The sequence below is a fragment of the Mus musculus genome, chromosome 2, assembly GCF_000001635.26.
Source record: "Mus musculus strain C57BL/6J chromosome 2, GRCm38.p6 C57BL/6J".
NCBI classification, from domain to species: domain Eukaryota; kingdom Metazoa; phylum Chordata; class Mammalia; order Rodentia; family Muridae; genus Mus; species Mus musculus.
Window position 1 is genome coordinate 129,986,746 of NC_000068.7, and position 21,277 is coordinate 130,008,022.

At 42.7% G+C, this 21,277-nt stretch overlaps 1 protein-coding gene across 1 annotated transcript in view; it reads left to right on the forward strand.

Moving 5' to 3' along the window:
- Positions 1 to 1,048: 1,048 nt before the first annotated feature.
- Tgm3 (transglutaminase 3, E polypeptide) overlaps positions 1,049 to 21,277 on the forward strand; it is a 62,606-nt gene continuing 42,377 nt past the window's right edge. The window contains exon 1 of the mRNA XM_011239437.2: positions 1,049 to 1,088. Coding sequence (XP_011237739.1) covers positions 1,064 to 1,088 — 25 coding nt within the window. The 5' untranslated portion in view covers positions 1,049 to 1,063. The remainder of the gene's footprint in view (positions 1,089 to 21,277) is intronic.

Consider the following 21,277-nt stretch of genomic DNA (forward strand, 5'->3'; position numbering starts at 1 on the left):
CAATTAAAAGCTTCATATAGAGCTGGAGAGGTGGCTCAGTGATTAAGAGCACTAACTGTTCTTCCAGAGGTTCTGAGTTCAAACTCCTACCAACCACATGGTAGCTTACAACCATCTGTAATAGGATCTGCTGCCTTCTTCTGGTCTGTCTGAAGATAATGACAGTGTACTCACATACATAAATGAAAATTTAAAATCTTTAAAAACTTCCTTTGTACAGAAGCATTTAAATTTTATTGGTCTTCTTTTATGAGCAACATGAGCCCTCAAAATGACCTTGACTTTGCCTGTATCATGAAGTGGTGCCCCTGCTTTTCCCTCTAGAATTTTCAGAGGTTATGGTGTTGTTTTAAGGTCCTCAATACATTGGAGTTTGTATTTATTTAAAGACAACATATTACTATGTAGCCTTGCCTGTCCTGAAACACACTCTGTAGACCAGGCTGGCCTCAAACTCACACAGATCTGCCAGTCTGTGCTGGGATTAAAGTTTTTAATTTTTTCGAGACAGGGTTTCTCTGTGTAGCCCTGGCTGTCCTGGAACTCACTCTGTAGACCAGGCTGGCCTCGAACTCAATGAGATCCACCTGCCTCTGCCTCCTGAGTGCTGAGATTAAAGGCATGGGCCACCACCACCGGTTAAAGATGTCCATTTTCACAATACTGATTCTTTCAATTTAAGGACATAGGAGTCTTTCGTCATTTTAGAATCTTCTTAAGTTTCTCTCTTGAGTGATTTAAAGTTTTCATTATAGAGCTTGTTTGCGTCCTTGGGTAAGTTTATTCCAAGGTATTTTGTTTTGTTCTGAAGCCATTGTAAATAGGATTGTTTCCCTTGATTGTTCTTTATTATATTGTTATTGGTATATAGGAAGGCTACAGAGCTTTGTGTGTTAGTTTTCTCTTCTACCATGTGGGTGGCTGAAAGTGTCTATCCGTTTCTAAGAGTTTTCTGGAGCAGCCATATATAGAATCAGAGCGTTTGCAAATAAGGAGCCTCTGATTTCTCTTTTCCCCATTTGCATGTCTTCTTTTGTTTCTCTTGGTTACCGCTCCAGCTTAGATGCCAACCAGCACACCGAGCAAGGGTAAATTGGAGCCCTGTCTTGTCCTCTTTGTTTTTAGTGGAAATGCTATGAGATTTTCTTAGTTTGATGCAATATTGGATGCAGGTTTGTCGTACAAGGCCTTTATTCATTCAGGTTTGTTCCCTCTTCTGTGTTTTCCTCGGAGCTATTACCATAGAAGGCTGCTAGATTTTGTCAGCAGTCTTCTCTGCTTCTATGGAAATAACCATGTGATTTCTGTCTTTGAGTCTATTTATGAGATGCCCTAAATGTATTGGTTTGCATATGTTGAAGTATCTCTGCTTCCTGAATCATGACAACTGAACTTTTCAATGTTTTATTGAATTAGGTTAGCAAGTATTTTAAGTTTTTTTTAAAAATCTATGCTCATTATGGAAATTGATCTATACCTTTCTTTGTTGTTGTTGTTGCTATGTCTTATTCTTACTTTGGAATTAAGATAACTCTGGCTTCATAAACATAGTTCTGTAGCATTTTTCTGTTTTATGGAATTGTTTGAGAAGCACTGATATTAACTCTTATTTGAAGGTCTGATAGATTCGATAGTGAATCCATCTGGGCCAGGACTTTTTTTTAGTCAAGATACTTTTCAAAATCATTGCATCAATCGTACATTTTAATTAGCTTATCTCTATCCTTGAGTGAATTGTAAGTCCTCTACCTGGTTTTGAGCCCTGATATACTTTTCTCCTATTTTATTAGTATGACTTTCCACTAAGCATCTTATTTGCCTTATTGAATTTTTTGTTTTCAGTATTTGATTTTCCTTAAAAATTTCCTCTCTCTTTATATTGAATTTTACTTTCACTTTTTTTTTTTTACTTCCTTGTTTCATTCAGATATTTGTGCTGTGTTGGATCTCATCCCTGAGTTTTTTGTGTCTCTGGCTACTTTTATTTATTAATAATATTTTTTGAATTTTTGTCTGTAATTTCATATAAGTCCTTATTTGTGTCCCTTTTTACCATGGGGACGGTCAATTTTCAAAGATATGTTTTTGATGTTACTTGTGTTTGTGATGATATACACACAACTGTAGTTAAGTTATAATTTCTATTTAAGTCACCTTTCTTCTTTCCGTGGAAGTGCTTGCAATGTTGCAGAGGGGTTAGAAAGTAATAAGCTAATGTGTTACTTTCAGACTGCTGGACTGCTATCCAGGCTCTATCCCCAGGACTCCCTTGAGAACAGTGCCACAAAAGTCACTACTCAGCAGTAGTACTTCTAAGAAAAATTGCATAGTAGTCAAGTAAAAAAAAAAAATCACCTGGGTGCCAATCATTTTAGGATGTAAAGGGACCTTGACAGTACTTTGTATGCTAATATATTTGTTATCGTAGATATGAGTGGATAGGAAGAGAAAGGCAGAGGAAGACTAGTGATTCTAGACTAGGTTGATAGAAAGTGCAGAAGACTGTTAATAGAAAGAGGAATTGCGGGAGCAAATAGGAGAGGAGATATAAATAATCGGAGGGGCTGTAACTGCAAAGCTACCACCACAGCTGGAATTTTTGAAATGGCAACTTGCTTCTGCTCTGCCGTTTGCCCAGTGCTGAGCACCCAGCGATGAGAAAAACAGTGCTTTCTACCCCCCACCCAGAGCTGAGGACTGAACCCAGGGCAAGCGCTCTACCACTGAGCTAAATCCCCAACCCTGAGCAGTGCCTTCTTAACATCTCTCTCTGTTCATCCCACTGCTACCCTAGGGATGGCTTCCCCCCACATTTATAGACTGTTCCCCACTCTTCTGATAGCCTTTTGTTTTTCCGATCTCCTTGGATTATTCCCTGGTGACTAAGGAAGGAAGGACATGGCTTGGTATCACCCATCATCTTGTAAAAGAAAACAGTTTCTTCTGAGACCCAAGGAAGTTTCTTAATTCTGAATCCTTACAAAATCAGTAGACAATCTTCACACTTCCTGTATGATATGGCATGAACATACCCGTCTCCCACGGATAAAGTATGGGCAAAGGAACCCAAGCCAAGCACTACCCAAATCCAGCAAGGCAAATTCTTCAGCTCCATATTCCATATCAGGGACATGATGGAATTTTCCAGGCTCTGAAGGGTTTGCATATTTCCAGTTCTGCTGTCTTCAGAACAGCCAGCTCCTCTGTCTCAGTGGCAGACATCCCACTGTCCTGGCATCTCCAACATCCTGGGGTCTCTGTTAGCTCATAAATTCATGTAATGGCTCCTGGGGCCTCTGGCTATAACAGCCAGAATTCATGACCCCTCAGTATTTTGCCTTCTACTTTTTTCTTACTATTTACTGACTTAATCATATTTTTCTCTCCCAGAAGTTCTCCCAGATCTATCCCACCTCCTTATCCACCCAACTACGTGTTTCTTTTCTCTCTCAACCCCCACAAAAACAAAAAGACAAAAACAGCAAACCAAAACAACAAAGCACACAAAAAAATGTAGCGTTCACTTTGTGTTGGTCAGCTACCTCTGAGCATGAGGCCTGCGATGGAGTGTGTTTGATATATCCTATATCACTCCCTTGGAGAAAACTGATTTTCACTCTCCTAGCAGATAACAATTACAAATACCTTCTTAGTTAAGGGACTCTGGGCCTTAGTTAGGATTTCTCTTGCTATGATGAAATACCATGACCAAAAGCAAGTTGGGTAGGAAACAGTTTATTGGTCTTAAACTTCCACACTGTAGTCTATCACTGAAGGAAACCAGGTCAGGAACCTGGAGGCAGGAAGCTGATGCAGCAGCCATGGAAGGGTGCTGCTTACTGGCTTGCTTCTTGTGGCTGGTCCAGCCTGCTTTCTTATAGAACCCAGTACCACCAGCCCAGGGGTGGCTCCACCCACAATGGGCTGGGCCTTCCCCATCAATCATTAATGAAGAACTTGCTCTCCAGGCTTGCCTACGGTTCAGTCTTATAGAGGCATTTTCTTGACTGAGGTCTTCACCTCTCAGATGACTGTAGTTTGTGTCAACTTTACTTAAATCTAGCCAGCACAGGCCCAGTTCCCTTTCTCCATGCTGGAATTTTGTCTGGCTTGAATTTGTGCAAACCGTGTGCATACTGTCACAGCCTCTGTGAGTTCATCGGTGTATCAAGCCGATTGTGCCTGGAAGACATTATTTCCTTTGCATCATCGAACACCTCTGGCTCTTACAACGTTGTTGCTTCTTTACCAGTGTAGATCCCTGAGCCTTGAGGGGAGGGGTTTGATAAAATCATCCCATTTAAGGCCCAGTTCTCCATAGTCTCTCACTGTCTCTATATTGTTCAATTGTGGGTCTCTGTTACTTTCTGTCAAAGAAGTATCTCTAAGGAGGCTTTAGTGATGCACTGATCTACAAATATATCAATGCCATTATGAGTATTTTTATTGCTGCATTCTTTAAAAGAATAACAGTAGTTGGTTTTCCTCCAGGCTAGTGGCCTGTCTAGTCTAGGTTCTCGGTCTCATAACAGTGTCAGGTATGGATTCCATCTTATGAAATGATCCCTAAGTCCAATTTAAAAAAAAAAGGTTGATTATTTCCATGACATTTATGTCACTGCTGTATTAGTATATCTTGCAGGTAGGTCATTGTTACACAGAGTTCATAGCTCTGTGAGATTGAAAATAACTTTTCTCTTCTGGTAGCGTGTATTTTTAGCACTATTCAAGCTACTCAGTAGAGGAGAATCTTCTAGTTGGGTACCAGTTAGATCTTTCCTATGTTTGGTTATATAAGAACATGCTATATTCAGCACTAGGGTCTTACTGTCAGGTTGTGATGGGTGATCAATAACCTTGGTGATAGCTTATAATGTTTGGGAGAGTCTATAAGACTCCTTAGTCCAATCACTCAACAAGGTGCAATCCACGTCTGGACATGAAAGATTTACTGGGTAGCAAGCCTATGGGCCATTATCTCCCACATTACAGGGTAACACCATATAAATTCCACTTATACTTCTAGAGTAATAGCTTTCCATATGTCTTCTCAATGGCCCTTATTGTTAGTAGTCCATACCCACATTCCCTCCGTTACCCTGGCCACCCATGCTCATGGCCATTTAATCTTCCTATTCCAGTTTTCCATTTATTCATCTATGACACAATATTCTATTTCCCCTGCCTTGGACAATCGCCCCCTCTCCCTTGGTCTATTAGGTTCTACCTAACCTCTGTGGATATTCTAAGTGAAATAAGCGTTATCTAAGGCTTCAAAGCTGGTGTCCACATGTAAGAGAAACCATGCAGCATTTGTCTTTAAGGACCTGGGTTACCCCACTCAGGATGTTTGTATCTAGTTCCATTCATTTACCTACAAACTTTATAGTTTTATTTTTTTCTTAATAACTGAATAATAGTCCACTCTTCAAATGTACCACATGTTTGTTGCCCATTCATCAGTTGATGAACTTCTGGGCTGTTTCCAATTTCTGTCTGTTATGAATAAGGTGGCAAGGAACACAGATGAATAAATATCTCCTGTGGTAAGATATACTCAGGAGCGGTATAACTGGTTCTTGTGGTTAGATCTATTTTCAGAGTTTTGAGATCCTTCCACACTGATTTCCTGAGGGGCTCTACAGTTTTCACTCCCACCAGCAACGAATAACCTCCCCTTCCCCTGCATCCTCTCCAGCATCTACTGGCATTTGCTTGACTAATCTTGGTCATTCTGACTGGGGTAAGATGAAATCTCAAAGTAGTTTTATGTGTAGAGTGTGGCATCTGTGAGGCCCTAAGTGGGGACTCCACTGCGTCTTTTATTCTTTTTTTTTTTCTTTCAGCTTCATGCTAGATTTTTTTTTTTACATTTTTATTAGGTATTTTTTCATTTACATTTCAAATGCTATTCCAAAAGTCCCCCATACCCCCCCACTCCTCCACCCACCCACTCCTCCACCCACCCACTCCTCCACCCACCCACTCCCACTTCTTGGCGCGCCTTTTATCCTTGAAACACAGACAACACTGACAAGTTCTGCTGCCAACTCAAGATGTAGCATCCCCCATCCCCAAGGCTTCAGCGGCCTCTGGGAGGCCGGGCGGTTATTTTCCTGCTTTTGAGCAGAGAAGATCTTCAGCAACACTCTGAGTTCAGGCTTCTCTCTCCCACCCACAATGTATTTTTGGCATGGCCTGGGTATTGCCCTCACAGCAGGTATAGTCACTACACAGTCCTGCCCAAAATGGGCCCTGTCCATGACCTGTCATTTTTACCCTCCCTCCCTCAACCGACTCCTTCAAGATTCACTCCCACCTCACTACCTTTATTTATTTATTTATGTTGACTCATCAAGTCTAATTTGCTACTAGAGTGTTATGGGCCTACCAGTGACTATTCCCTTAAAGAAAACTGACCTTCCCTCTCCCAGCAGCTATCAACTGCTAATAACTCTTTGGGGAGGGGTAGGACTTTACTCATGTGTCCTCCAGTCTATTCCAATAATCCAGATGCCAGTGTCTATGCTGATACCATGTCTGTATTAGACTCCATAGTGTAATTTTAGTAATGTTGATACCTCCAGCATTATTTTTATTGCTCAGAATTGACTTGGTGATCTGGGGGCTTTGTGTTTCTATATGTATTTTAAGATTGTTTCTGGGGAAAATATTATTATAGCTTTTATCTCTCTAAAATTTGTAGATTTCTTTTAGGTTTATGGATTCTCCAAATCCATGGGTCTGAGCACACACATATGCATGCTTCTTCATGTGTGTGAGTGTGCAGCTATATAAAGTGCTACAGTGTACATGTGGAGGCCAGGAAGCCTTTGGGAAGGCCATTTTATCTTCCCATTTTGTTGAAAGAGTCTTTTTTCGACTGTACTGTGTATTCCAGTCAAGCTGGGCTTTGAGCTTCCAGGCGACGCTCCCTCCCATCTCTGCCTCTAATCTTACTTTAGAAGCTCTGGTACTACACACACACACACACACACACACACACACACACACACACACACACACGTGCTGGCACGTCTGGATCTTCCATGGGTTTCAGGCCTTCATTGGAAGGGCTTTACCTCTTGAAAAAGTGAGGTTACAGCAATTGATTTTAATGATGTCATCAATCCAGTATATAAAAACAATTGCCATTTTGCTGGGCAATGATTATAAAGATTATTGAAATATTTTCCCCTTTTTTCATAGCAATTGTTCAAGTTTTCAGATTAAAGGCTAGCCATAGCAACTCATACACATTTGAGGACAGCTTGGGCTACATAAGGCCAACCTATTAAAAATATGGGTTGACATATGCTTATAGCAATGTGGAGCCACGGAATGTTTAGTGTTTTGTAGGCACACAAGGTCTGGATCTATCACAGTGGGCAGGAAAGACAGTTCAACCCAGAAGAGTAGAATCCATGTTAGGAATCTAGTTTCTTGTAGTTTCTTTGTGCCAAATGCTGTGGTCTCCACCCTGCAGCCAAATCACTCAGGGACTTGGAGCAAGTTTCTTCCATCCTCAAGGCCTCAGACTTCCTGTTTTGCTTTTGAGAAAACTAAGCTCTCCAGGAAGAAATGTGCAACAACCAGAGAAAAAAAGTATCTCTGGAAATCATTCGCTCAATGGAGAAGTCTTCAAAGGTTATTTGCATTAGTCGATTCCATTGACTTGGTACTCCGAGGGCTCACAATCTCCTCATTATTAATGTCAAAACCACCCACCCTCATCCATGGAAGCAATGAGTTGTCACACTCATGGTGTCACTGAGACCTTGATTTCGTTACAGTCTTACTGGTCATCCTTTTGGGAGGTTCTAGGGAAGAGCTAATAAAACAAGCCATAAATTCCAAAGACTGCAAACATGCTACGCAATCATTCTGTCTGTGAGTCTATTTAACTGTGGGAAGATGTCTAGGTGTCTCAAGGCGTGGTGCTGGGACTTTGTACTGCCACTGGGCTTGGAAATATAGTCACCTTTGTTAGTTTATAGGAATCCATGACTTAGGTATGACTTCAGCTTAAGGAGAAAAGGGAAATAGGTCTGCCCCCACTAAAAACCAGGTAGTATTCACCACTCCAAACAGGTGGGCTCTCAGGTTGCCATCTCTCTGCTGGGAAATAATTCTACACAGATATTTATTTAAGAGGGAGAAGGATTCAGAAAATAGAGGTGTAAGAAACTTACTAAATAGATAATGATCAGAAAATCAACTTGGGTTGTGGGACAAACCGACATGGTAATTGTCACGCAGGACAATAAGGCAAGGCCATTGCTAATACAAGTTCAAGTGATGTGTGCTGGTGTTAGCCATGGCCTTTAGCTTGGCACAGTGCTTTCCCAGCATTGGAGCTGCCTAGCAGGTCGGCATGAGTAGCGGCCTGTGTGTTAATCACATTCAACTTATGGAAAATGAGGTGGCGAAAGTTATAGAACTGGTCAATGGGGAAGCCATCTGTAGGCACCATGCTTTTTTTGCTTTTGTCTGTCCTTTTCATATCTCGCTGCTGTTCAGACTAGAAATGTAGCCTTGGTACCTTTTCCAACTTAGGGAACCTGTGGCGCCTTGGGGAAGAGTGTGTGCAGAGAGGGCCTGGCTGTTGAGCAGTACTCTAGCTAACTCAAGAATAGAGGAAGATTGGGCCTCTATCCTTTCATACATTATTTCGTTTTCTTATAGTCAAGATAAAAGGAAAGGACAACGGCTGTTCTTTCTCTATAGAGACTGCCCTGTTTGCAGAGGGTTGGCTTGCAATAATGTCTAAGCAAAATAATGGCTGGGCTTTGAAGTTAGATCTGTTCCCAGGCCAGAGTTCCCTTTCAACAGTGGGCATAAGCTGCAAAACAAAGCTTCCTGTCGGTCCCAAAATCCTGTGGAAAAACTGGTACCTACCATGCCAGCTGTTGATAATCTTTGATGCTCAATAGATGAGGTATAGTCAATGCTTTGTCATGTATTTTCCTTTTATAATTAACAAAGCATTTATTTTATTTTCATGTGTATGAGCATTTCACCTGCACCCATGTCTGTGCGCCAGGTCAGACATGAAAGGAAGTCAGAGAAGGGTTTTGGGTCCCCTGGAACTGGAGGTATGAGTGGTGCTGAGAAACAAACCTGGGTCTCTGAAAAAGCAACAACTGTTCTTATTTGTTGAACCATCTCTTCATCCCCTTTGCCTATTTTTTTATTACATTGGGTTTATTGGATTATAATCTCACCCTATATCAAAGGCCACCTGTTTTCCAGTGCTATGCGCCACAAAAGGTCATCACTAAGAAACACTCGCCTGGGAGTGCAAATAAAATATTTAATTTAAAAGGAGAAAGTATTCCTGATCACCTCTACTTGGAAGACGCTCTTATTTTCATAGCATACTTAATAGTCTACCAAACCTTCCTACATACTGGCACAAAACAGATAATGTGGACCAGTGGAATAGAACACTGGACCCAGGACTAAACCCATTCAGCTACTGTCACCTAATTTTTGACAAAAGTGTTTTAAAAAATACACTAGAAAAAAAAAAAAAGACAGTCTCTTCACCAAATGGTATGGGGAAAGCTCCACATCTCATAGAAGAATGAAACAAGATCCTTTCTCTCACCTTGAACAAATATTCAAAATTAACCAAAGATCCAAGGCATGGAGGCTAGACTGATGGCTCCGTGGTGAAGATCCAAGGCATGGAGGCTAGACTGATGGCTCCGTGGTGAAGAGCACTTGCTACTTTACAGGAGTCCCAGGATTGATGCCCAACACACACATGGTGGTTCCCAAATGTCTAGAATTGCAATTGCAGGGCATCTGATGCCCTTCTCTGGCCTCTGCAGACACCAGGCATGCAGGTGATGCATGGACATACACGCAGGCACAACTCTCGTACATTAAAAGGAAAACCCATACACGTGGCTTGAAACCTTGAAACTTCTAAAGGAAATCCCTTCAAGGCATAAATAGGCATGCATAAGAACTTTAAAATAAGAACTCCAGTTCTTTTCCCAGTGGCACAGAAAACAACTCAAAAATTAACAAATGAGATCCCATGAAATTAATAAACTTCCGCACAGTGAATGAAATAATCACCAGAGTAAAGTAGAAGTTTACAGAATGAGATAAAAATCTTTGTCAACTATATATCAGATAGAGGTTGATATCTTGAATATAAAATAGACTGAAAAAATAGACACTATTTTTTCCCCAGTCAACGATGGGCTAATGAACTGAAGAGGCAGTTCTCAAATGGCAACTCGCAGATGACCAGTCAATGTTTGGAAAGTGTCCAACATTCTTAGTCAGCAGGGAAATGCAAGTTCAAACTGCTTTGGGAGCTAGAGGTAGCTCAGTGGTTAAGAGTTATATATAACAATACTGATATTTGAGAGGACTGGAGTGCACTTCCCAGCATCCGTGATAGCAGCTCACAGTCTCCTAAAACACCAGTTCCAGAGGGAATCTAGTACCTTTAGCCTGTATGTGTGCACACTCTCGCGCTTGCACACACACACACACACACACACACACACACACACACACACACAGAGAGAGAGAGACTTATATATACATAACTAAAAATAAAATACATCTTAAAAAAAAAAACACTTTAAGATTCTATTTCATCCAAGTCAGAATCAAGAAAACAATTGCTGCCAGAAGCATAGAGAAAGAAAAGCCCTACTAGGGATGTGAACTGGTGTAGCCACCATGGAAATCGATACAGAGACTCTCCCAGAAAATAAGAATAAAACTGCCACATGAGCCACTGATACCATTCCGGAGTGTATACCCAAGGCACTAGGCCTCGAATTCCACAAAGATCCTTTGTTTATTGTTGTATGAAGTGCAATTGTCAAGATATGGAAGCAGCCTATACGAATAGATAAATAAAATGTATATCATCACAACAACATTTTATGCCACTGTAAAGAGAAATGAAATAACAGCCTTTGCAGGAAAATGTATGGAAATAAATATCCTATGTTAAGCAAAATAAGCCAGGGACAAATCTATTTAATCTCTCTCTCTCTCTCTCTCTCTCTCTCTCTCTCTCTCTCTCTCTCTCTCTCTCTCATTGTGTGTCTGTGTGGTGAAATCAGTAGAGAAGAGAAGAATCGATCTTAAGGGAGGGGAGGGGAATGAAATCGACATGACATAAAAGCAGAGGAGGGCTGTGGGGGAGGGGACCCACAAAAGGAGGTTAGAGAAGGGGAGGAGGGAAGAGGAGGAGGGAGGAGAAGGGGGTAAAAAGACAACACATGAATATGTCACCACGAGCCCATTGCTTACTATGCAAACTTACAACACTATTTTTAAAGCCTCTCCATAGATATACAAATGTATGAATGCCACATTCTGTAAGTAGAAGGGTCTTGCACACAATGCTTTGTACACTGGCAGCGATCAAATGAATGAATGAATGAATGAATGATCAAATCCATCTCCATTTCACAGATAATAAAACTGAGGCCCGAAGTGGACACACGGTTTGTAAAAGAACCATGCCCGAGATCTGTCTTTTCTGAGTTCAAGTCTTACCACGATCCTATTTGATCTTAAGAAAAATGCCCTATGGGAATAGGGAAAACAGTCACACTTTCCCTGTGTAGTTTTTCATGAATTGGAGACTTGGGAGTATCTAAGGTTTCTCTAGTCATTCCTAATCACTGCCATGGCTACAAGTTAAATAATTATTCACTCTCCCTGGAAAAGCCATAAAAATATCAAATTAGCATTGGCTTCCAAAGTGGCCCTAGGCGGAGTGAAATGATGGGGAAGCATAGCCAACTTTCCAATTATCTCATCGAAAAATCAGAGCAGAAGAGCTAATCCATGAGCCACCAATCAGAAATGTGAAATAATAACTGCCTGGTGGAGAAAGCAGAAAATAAACGTGCAGGAAATCCCCCAAGCAGCACCTGGTATTAATGGCGTTCCCAGATGGGAGAGCCAGATGGCCCCACAGAGAGAGTGTTTATTCTCCACGAGCTTCAGCGTTGAAGACAGAAATAAGAAATGGCTTCATTTTGTATGTTAATTTGGTTTTTTGAGATTATAACATACTTACATCACTTCCCTCTTCCCTGCCTCCCTCCAGCCACCTCCTCATATGCCCCTCGTTGCTCTTTCAAATGCATGGCTTCCAAGGTGTTTGTTACCAAACCTCACAAGGGAAATGGATGAGGGAAGGGATGTGGGCACCATAGCTGCCCGTCCATTGTTTTCTTTAGGGAAGAATTTGGGTACTAATTGGGGGGTCCCCAGTCAGTCTCAGGTAGATGACCAGGGAACGTTTATGAGGCATTTCCCCGGGCTCAAGTCTCCAGCCTGAAGGAGAACCTGCTGCTGCTGCGCTGTGTCCTTCACTCTGCATCTGTCCTCAGTGCTAGCAAGTCCACCATCCTGTGACACACCTTTTCTTCTCTCTGAGTTGTATCAAGTGCTGCTTATGTTAAGCCCAGAACTTAGAGCTCATTTCAGCCAAAGCTAAGACCTCTTCAGGACACCAAGTCACTAATGACTAATCATGGTGCTTCTGTTCTGGGAGAAAATATGAAAACACCCGACTTTCCAAACCTACCAACATCAGGACCACCTTCCTGGCCACGTACGAGTCTTGAGGGATGGACTACAGGGATGCTCTGAACTGAAGAGATACTCGCTCTGGAACCATTCCTTCAAAAGCTTTTGTCTACAAATCAGAGAGCAGTGGAGAATGGAAGGTTGTCAAGCCATTTGGTGGCACAATTTCAACATCTTGGTGTTGTCACTGTTCCAGGTCCTGTTCTATCCTGCAACATTAGGATTGGCAGAGAAAGGGGTTTCCCCACCCCTGAGAAACCTTCAGGAGTAGCTGACTCCCCTTGCTCTCACAAGCTACATAGTAACCCCACCAAGTCATCTTTCCCATTTAATTTTTAAAGTTAGGTAAACTCAAAGCTTATTCAAAACAATCAGTCTTATCAGAGATTGGAAGAAAAATCCCAGGGGCTGGCAAGTTGCAACTCTCAACATTCCAGGAGAATGGAGAAGAAAAGGCTGTGTGAGTGTGTGTGTGTGTGTGTGTGTGCTTCTCTAAGTGGACATGGAGATCAACTACATGGTAAACTGGCAGCCATGTGGTTTTAGTCAAAGACTGAAGAAACTCAAAGTACCAGAAAAAGCATACTTAGCTTCTGTCCAGCACCTCAAAGAAAGAGACAAAGAAGATAGACTTAACGCCTTTCTGAGTCAGGACACAGAAATGCAAACTGACACTGCAGAACCTCATGGCAGCTGATGGGACTATCCCATCAATCCACTCTTGTCCCAGCATGTTAGCCTTCATTTATGCCTTCCCAGAAGCAAGCCCTACCCATCTGAGACCTAAAAGGATGGAACAAAATTTCAGAGAACATATGGCCAGTAAGTGGACAAAGATGGGGCTACTGAGAGGCACCTGTAGATTGAAGATGTTTTGACCCTTGACAAGTTGGCCTCTCTTGTGGAACACCCACAGAAGTTTGGAGGCCAAGGAAAGCTCAAATCCAAGTTCCTCTATCTTAGAGTAAGTGAACAGACCCAGGCATGGAGAGTGACCTACCTAAGGGCACACAGTTACACATATGTAGAAGGGCTTTGACTTTCTATATCAAGTGGCTTAGGTGTCACACTGAACATCAACTGCAGGCTAGCGAGTACAGTAGGTACACCAGGTTGGATCTCCAAGTGCAGGAGACCAGAGCAAGCCCTGATCCTCCAGTAAGACCTGTTCATTTGCAGCGTGGGTTTGGAATGCTGACTTGCCAAGATCTCCTCCTGTTGACATTCTGTGATGGTTCTGGGGTTTGGCACTCCAGGAATCATCCCCTCCCCTGCCACCCCCTCCCCATTGCAGAAGTGTTTCACCCAGTGTTGACAAGAGTCAGAGAACTGTTACGCGTATGCCCATTGGTCCTTTTACTATCGTAAGAGAATTTTGAGGATGGGATTGGAACCAGACAATGACTTGCTATTTGTGATGGATGGGTTAGTAAAACAGAAGGTATCTCAGATTTCCAAAAGGCCTGCTGGCACATAGCAAGGGCCAGAAAATTCCACCCACTCATTCCAACACTGGCTTCCCTAACCTCAGGCTGTGGCTTTATCAATGTCAACCACACAGTGCAGTGAGGTTGTTATTGTGTCTCATTCACTCCAGTGCCTGGCATGTGGTGAGTATTTACCTCCTTCTTAATGACCAACAAACATTATTGTTTATGGAAATAGGCAGAACAGAAATGAGGCTATGATGTGCTCAAAGCATCCTGCTTTGGATTATCTTGTTACCTAGGCAAGCTTCCTTCTTCCTTTTTATACTTAAAAGAATGTGAAGCATGAGTATCTTCCAAACTATTCTGTAAAACACTCTGTGTGTGTGTGTGTGTGTGTGTGTGTGTGTGTGTGTGTGTGTGTGTTCACATATAAACACTCTCCTTAGGTGATATGGACCATGAGACATATTACATTTCCCTTTGGAGACTCACATGGACTTTATAGTGATAAAAACTCAGAAATCCTACAGTGGAAACATCTGCTTTCCTTTAGCCAACTTCTTCCAACAATTTTTGGTCCCTTCCTCTTCAGATTTAAGAAACTAATGCTCTAGGCCATTCTTATTTATTTATTTATTTTTGAAACTTTGGTTTAGATCATCCTGAAATGCTTTTTGTAAACCATCGTCTCTCGTCCAAAGGTAATGATGACCGTAGTGGTAATGACTAGGGACTTTAGAGTTAAGTAGACCTGGGTTCAAATCTTCACTGTGCTCTTTAATAGCTGGGTGGCCTTAGGTGTGTCCCCTAAAATTCCTTCCCAGGAATTCCTTATCTATAAAGTGGGTTTGGTGATATTTCCTTCTGGAATTGCAAGCTATTGACCGGTGTTTAATAAGATAACAGCATTTATATTTAACGGTATCCATAACAGTCATGACATGCTCTCTGTCCATCGTAAACACCTGTTACTCCGGTCATTATTCATGGGCTCTCCTACACCCTTTCCTATCTCTTACGCTTTAGACCCAGCTGCTATCAGAGGAGACAAAAGAAGTTAGGTAGGGCAAGGTCAGGTGCTCACGTGACCTTTTGATGTTTTCTTGGTTTCATGCACCAGGTGCTTGATAGGTAGACCTAGGTGAAGGGACCAGAGGGCAGATGGCAGAGAATCCTGCCTCTGTTTATCAATCAAGTGAGTCACCTGTGCTAGGTAACTAGATGCTGTTGAGGGTTAAGAGAAGTTGCAAGAATGCTTACCATTTCTTCCAGAATGAATGCCCACAGCCTACTACTGTGCTAGCAAACTAGGCTCTACATAAGGGTAAGGCAAAGCCTTGTGTTTGCCCAGGCAAGAAGCAAACATTCAGGAGGAGCAGGGCGGGCTAGAACTCTGAAAGGGTAGGGTTAATCAGGCTTCTAGAAGCTCTACCCAAGGCCACGCTATAGTGGGAGATATCTGGAAACAAAGCCACCACTCCATAGGCTCACATCAAAGCGCCAGCTTGGTGGCAGACATGACTCTATTGTGAGGTAGAAAAGGCAGGGACTACACTGGAGACAAGGATGGGTGTTGGAGCTTGGGTCTTTGTGAGTACTGAACAAGGCACTGTAGGCTGATGTGCTTCTGTCTGCCTCTTCCTCTACTCCTTCCCAGCTACAGGGCAAACAGCAATAAAAGAGCCCAGCTAGCAATAGTAGTGTTGCGTATTTCTCTGTCTTTGCTGTCTTTGTATTCCTGAGAAAGGTACTTAATCTCTCAAAGAAACTTAAGCTCTTCCTGTGTGAGATGACAGTAGTAATTCCTGCCTTGGAGAACCCTTCCAAGGATTGGGGGGGGGGGGTGTTCATTGTCGGTGGGTCCCAGACTATGACACACTGAGTGCTCGCACAGGAATAATTATCTATTCCAAACAGGTTTGGTTTTCAGATGCCTTAGCAAATACCCAACACAGCAAACTCTTATGCTATTACTTGGGCCAGGTTTAAAGTGGATATGCAAGTTGAAAAAAATATTTGAAGAAAAATATTTAATTAATAAGGGCATAGCAAGTGTGCACATAAGGGGACAAGCAGGCTTAAGTCTGCAAGGCTCAGAATCCGCAGGAAGGCAAGTGGGGGCTGGCACATGGCAAAAGGTCATATCCCCTCCCGTGCTTTCATCCTCAGGAAGGGAGAGAAGCTGGGGAGGAAACAGAAAGTGCTTATGGTTTTCATGTGTAAGTCCTTGTTCCGGCTAGAGCATAAATGTCCCTTCACTTCCATTTTCTCCTAGCTATGTGTCTTAGCTCCCCATTAGGGCGTTCTTGCCCTAAGTCCCTTTGCCTTAATGGGAACATTGTCAGTTCTAAGAGCTTATGTCAAATGACACCCTCCATCTCCTATATGTCCTTGGCAGAGTTTCAGGTGGCAAATACTCTTCACAGGAAAAGGGAGAGAGGTAAGGAGAACGCTAGAGAGAACAAGAAAAGGAAGAGAAAGAGGAAAAGAAGGATAGAGAGGAGCAGTCTATGACAGCAGGGTTGGGCCACAGCTCTCAGCATAGTGTGAGATGTCTTCTTTATTTGCTAAGAATATCTATCTCTCTCTGCCGCTCTCTATCTCTTTCTTCCTGTTTCTCTGTTTCTGTCTGTCTGACTGTCTGTCTCTTCCTCTCTATGTGACTGCCTGTCTGCCTGCCTGACTGTCTCTACCCTCCCTCTCCACTCCAATGGAGGAATGGAGATTCAGAGACAGACAGTGACTTTCCCAAGAGAACAGGGGACCTGAACTCGGATGTCCCAGTTATTCATTCCATTCTTTGTTTTCTGTTGTAGTGATTCCTTGCCCTAGAAGGACCGAGTAGGTCTCCTTTAGAATAGGTTCATCTGTGAGAACAAAACTAAAGACACAGGCATGAGCTAAAGAGCTCTAAAATCCCAGACTCTTGTTAGGTGAAGGCCCAGCCCTCGAATGACACAGAGCAATGAACAATGGAGGAAAGCCTGCTGCATGGAGTGGAGCTTTGCTACCCAAGCAGAGGGAGAACAGGACAGCACATGATTGCAGAGTACAGCTCGTGCCGCTCCCACCAAGGCTGAGCTTAGAGAAGTGTGTTTTGTTCTTATTTGCTACAATCTTAGAGGACATTTCTGGTTATTTCTTGGTTGTGCTGGGAACTTGGTGTGGTTTCTACTTTGTCACTGCTGTGGTCATGTTTCATGCTGTATTTTTGGTTCCTGGGGCTTTCTTCTGTCAGTGTTATTATTTGAAAAGACAATGCATGGGTATGTATGATAGGCACACTGTGACCACCATGTCAATGCCCTATCTCTTCACTAGTACCAATGAGACCCTAAGTTTGCACTAGACATGTGTTGTATGCCTGGCAGCGATCCAGTAAGACAGCTCTCTTTCCAAGCCCTCGAAGCTGAGGGGGCAGGAACGTTCAGCTGTGATTTCACCAGAAGTGGCTGAGGCTTCCTTCCAGGATAGCTCATTATATAATCAGCTGCCAGTGCTCTTTGCCCTCCTGCCTTCCTGCCAGAAACACAGGGTGTCACCCAGAGGTGCACGAACTATCTATGAGCTTGAGGCCAAGTAAAGCCAGATGTAGCTGGAAATAATCCTTCCAACCATGTACCAGCCCTGGATGGCCTGTCTAAACTTTTCATTTAGATAGAAGGGAGATAAAAACCTCTTGTGTGATTAAGAGCCATTCTTTGGGACTCTGTGACAGGCAGCCAAATAAAATTCCCCGAGACCTCTGGGCATGGTAGAACATACCTATACTCTCAGCTCTTGGGAAGCAGAGGCAGGCAGATCAGAAGTCCCACTCCAGCTTAGGCCACATAGTGAAACTCTGCCTCAAATGGCCAAGAACTAGCCATATATCTCAGTGATAGAGTACTTGTCTAGAACGTGCAAAGTCCTTGGCTCAATCCCCAGTACCACAAAAAGCAAACAACAAAATCATTGCCTATAGTTTCCTTATCATTGGGTTCCTAGATCCCCTCCCCAGAGAAAACCATAGTTAGCATCTTCTTTTAAGTCTTTTCAGGCATCATCAAGCTGTATACAAGGATAACTACATCTGAGCCTGTGATTTTTTGTTTTTGGGGCTTTTTTTTTTGGCTCTAATTTAAATGTAGAATCTTAAAACTCAGGAGTGGGGTAGGGATACAAAATACATTATGATCATCTTGCTCAGAGATTCTCACTGAGAATCAGGAAGGGGTAGAGGTGGTCATGTTTGTTGACAACACCGTGTCTAATGAGAGATGTTGCTGATGGGTTTGTAGGTGAGGTAATGTATTGACCGAGGAAAAGGTTGACACCTCCCGATTTAAACCGAACCCTGCATCTCTCAAGGTCTCCAAGTGTGTTAGAGAGAAGCCTTGACTAGACCAAATCTCCAAACCCCCAGAATGCAAGGCTTCTGTTTTACCCAAATGTTGAGGACACAGAATCTGAGCCAGAGGACATGCTGGGACAGAGGACATGCTGGGATGAGCAAGAGAAGCTGAGTGCTGGGGTCTTGTTGGAGGAAGACAGAAAATTATTTATTCTGAGTTGTAATTGACTTAAATTAACAATTCTGTTCTCTCTCTTGGGTCCTCACAAATATTGTCGTACAATGAGGAGCAAGCCTTGTTTGGATTTTCTAGACATTTTTATGTCAGAGATGTTAACAAAGCTATTTCTCCAAGTGTTCCCGACTTCCTGTCATCTAGTCTGTCTTCTGGTAGACAAGATGGTAGCCTCGCTCACACTTTGCTTTAAAGTTATTGGCACCCTGCTATAAGGAGCCACATGTGCCGGAACAAGCCTCAGCCCTTTAAAGTTTATGACTCTTTTATTTTATGGCTCTCTTTACTGATGCACGAAACTAGGACCTAAATGTGCTGCCTGGGAATCCCCACTTTGCTCCAGAGAAGTAAGAGGCCTTTGGTTTTGGATTAATCTGATGAAGACCAAACCTCCCAGGTAAATGCAGCCAGCAGACAATAGATTTCCCAACCATAAATTAATGCACTATCTTGGGAATCAGCTCAGTGGTAAAGAACTTGTCTAGCAGGGCAAGTGCAGTTCCTAGCACTAAATTCACTGACGGAACCTCTTTAGTACCGAATCCTTTAAAGAAATGAAGAGCAAATATTGAAGATAATGACGTTTATGCATATGCACACAAGGTACTTTGATCATATTCCTTTTTTTTTTTTTGCCCTGTCTTCTTCCTAGTTCTCTGTCCTTCCTCCCAAATAGACCCTCTTCTACTTGTTTTTTTGTTTTGTTTTGTTTTTGTTTTGTTTTGATCTAGATTCTGCATGAGAAAAAATATGCTATGTTGTCTTTTGGACTCTGACTTACTGCAGTTAATACATTTTTCCATCCATTCTCTTGCAAATAGCATAATCTCGTTGCTACTTATGGCTAACTAAAACTCATATATCACCTTTGCTTTACCCATTCATCTAGAAATAGGCTGCTTCTGTGACTGGACTTCCTGAATAGAGCTGAATGGACATGAGTGGGCAGATGTCTCTGCTATGTACCAACTTCATTTTCTTCAGGCATGTACCCAAAAGTGGTGCAGCGGAGGGATCTGCCTCTATGGAAGTCACCCAGTGTGCCATGCACGAGAACAAATGAGAACAGACGTGGGGCCCTGTGCTCCTGTCCATGGCTCCTTATTTCAGAAGCTGCCTAAACTTCAGTTCAGTGGGTGAGTAGGTCTGGAAAGTGGCTGATAGGAGAGCTGGTCACATGCTGTCGGATGCCTTCCAATGTCGTTCCGTGGATACACTCGGACTTCATCCTACCTTTATTCAGATGAGAATGTTCTTTCTTCCAGTTTCTGTTATCTTTTATGTCACAGTGAAATGTTCACTTTCCTGTGAATCTTTACTATATATAGTAGGCAAACCTTATGATCCCTGCTGTACAATTACATTCTATATGTTCTATTTGCCTCTCCTGTAGTGGCTTATCATTGAGGGAAAGGTAGGACCCTACTTCACTCATCCTTCTACAGAAGAGACTTTCCTCCTGTGTCCATAATTTATGCATACTTATTGTCGACACAGAAAAACAACAGGGAATATGAAACATTTTGCATTTTGTTACACAAATTCTAGACTTTAAAACTTTCCTTTACTTGCTGAAGACATATCAAAATTGGATCACTACAAATCCATGGTCACACAGACTGACTTAGTTAAACTCAATGGGTTACAGAACAAAACAAGGAGACACAACTGTGGGGCAGTGTGTTGGAGGAAGGAGGGAGGAGGTGGAGAGGGTGCGGAATTGCTAAGCAAAGGTGGGGTGGGAGCCATTGGATTGCTTCATATACATGCATGACGTTGTCAAAAGAATGAATTTAATAAAAATGTGCCTCATCACACTACATACAAGAAGGTGTCAAGGGAGTTTCTCAACTGAAAAGCAGGAAATGACTAAATTGGCAGAAACAGAGTTCTCCCAGTTGGAAATCCAGGGTGCGCCAGCCTGGGTGGTGAAAGGGGTTCTCCAAAGGGAAGGAAGAGCCCCTGCACTCTCTTCTGCTCTGTGATTCAAGTCACCATTCTGAGATCTTAGGCTAAGCATTTATCTGTAGGCCTTGGTCCATTATCAGAAAAATAAAAAGCTGGGCTTTGTGGCCTCTGGTGTGTTTTCTTCTTGACAAGCTACATCCTCCAGCAAGCTGTCCTTTGACACCATCATTTCCTGGTGTTCTCTCTGGCTACAACTTGGCCCTGCAGGTGTACCATCAGGAACCAGACGGTGGGTTGTAGTCTCTTTTCTGCGTTTGTTTTTTCCCACCTGTGCTCATGAATGGCCAAGAGTTTGGCAGAGAAGCCTTCCAACAGAGTCTTGTAGGGGGTTGAGACCCACCCACCGATTTCTCTTCTAGGTCTAAGAACTTAGGGTGACCATTGGGATGAAAAGTGGAGGCCAGCCTTTCCAGTCTTCCCTACTGACTGCAAGCACTGTGTGCCCCACAGAAAGCCATGTGCAGCCCATGGAATGAAGACTCTCTGTCACCGTGCATGCCTTTCCTTGATCTTCTCCTTCCTGGTTTATCTGAAATGCATCTTCTTTAATAAGCTGACCTCACTTATTGCCGTCATCAGTATCTATCACTCTTTCTGGAAGTTGACTACAAGTGATACACACCCCTTTGGCTATTAGTTTATCATCTTCAAAATTTTCTGTTGCTTCCTGTCTGACTGTTCAAGTAAAGACATCACTTAGAATTCACTGTGCCCCCTGCAGCAGTCAGT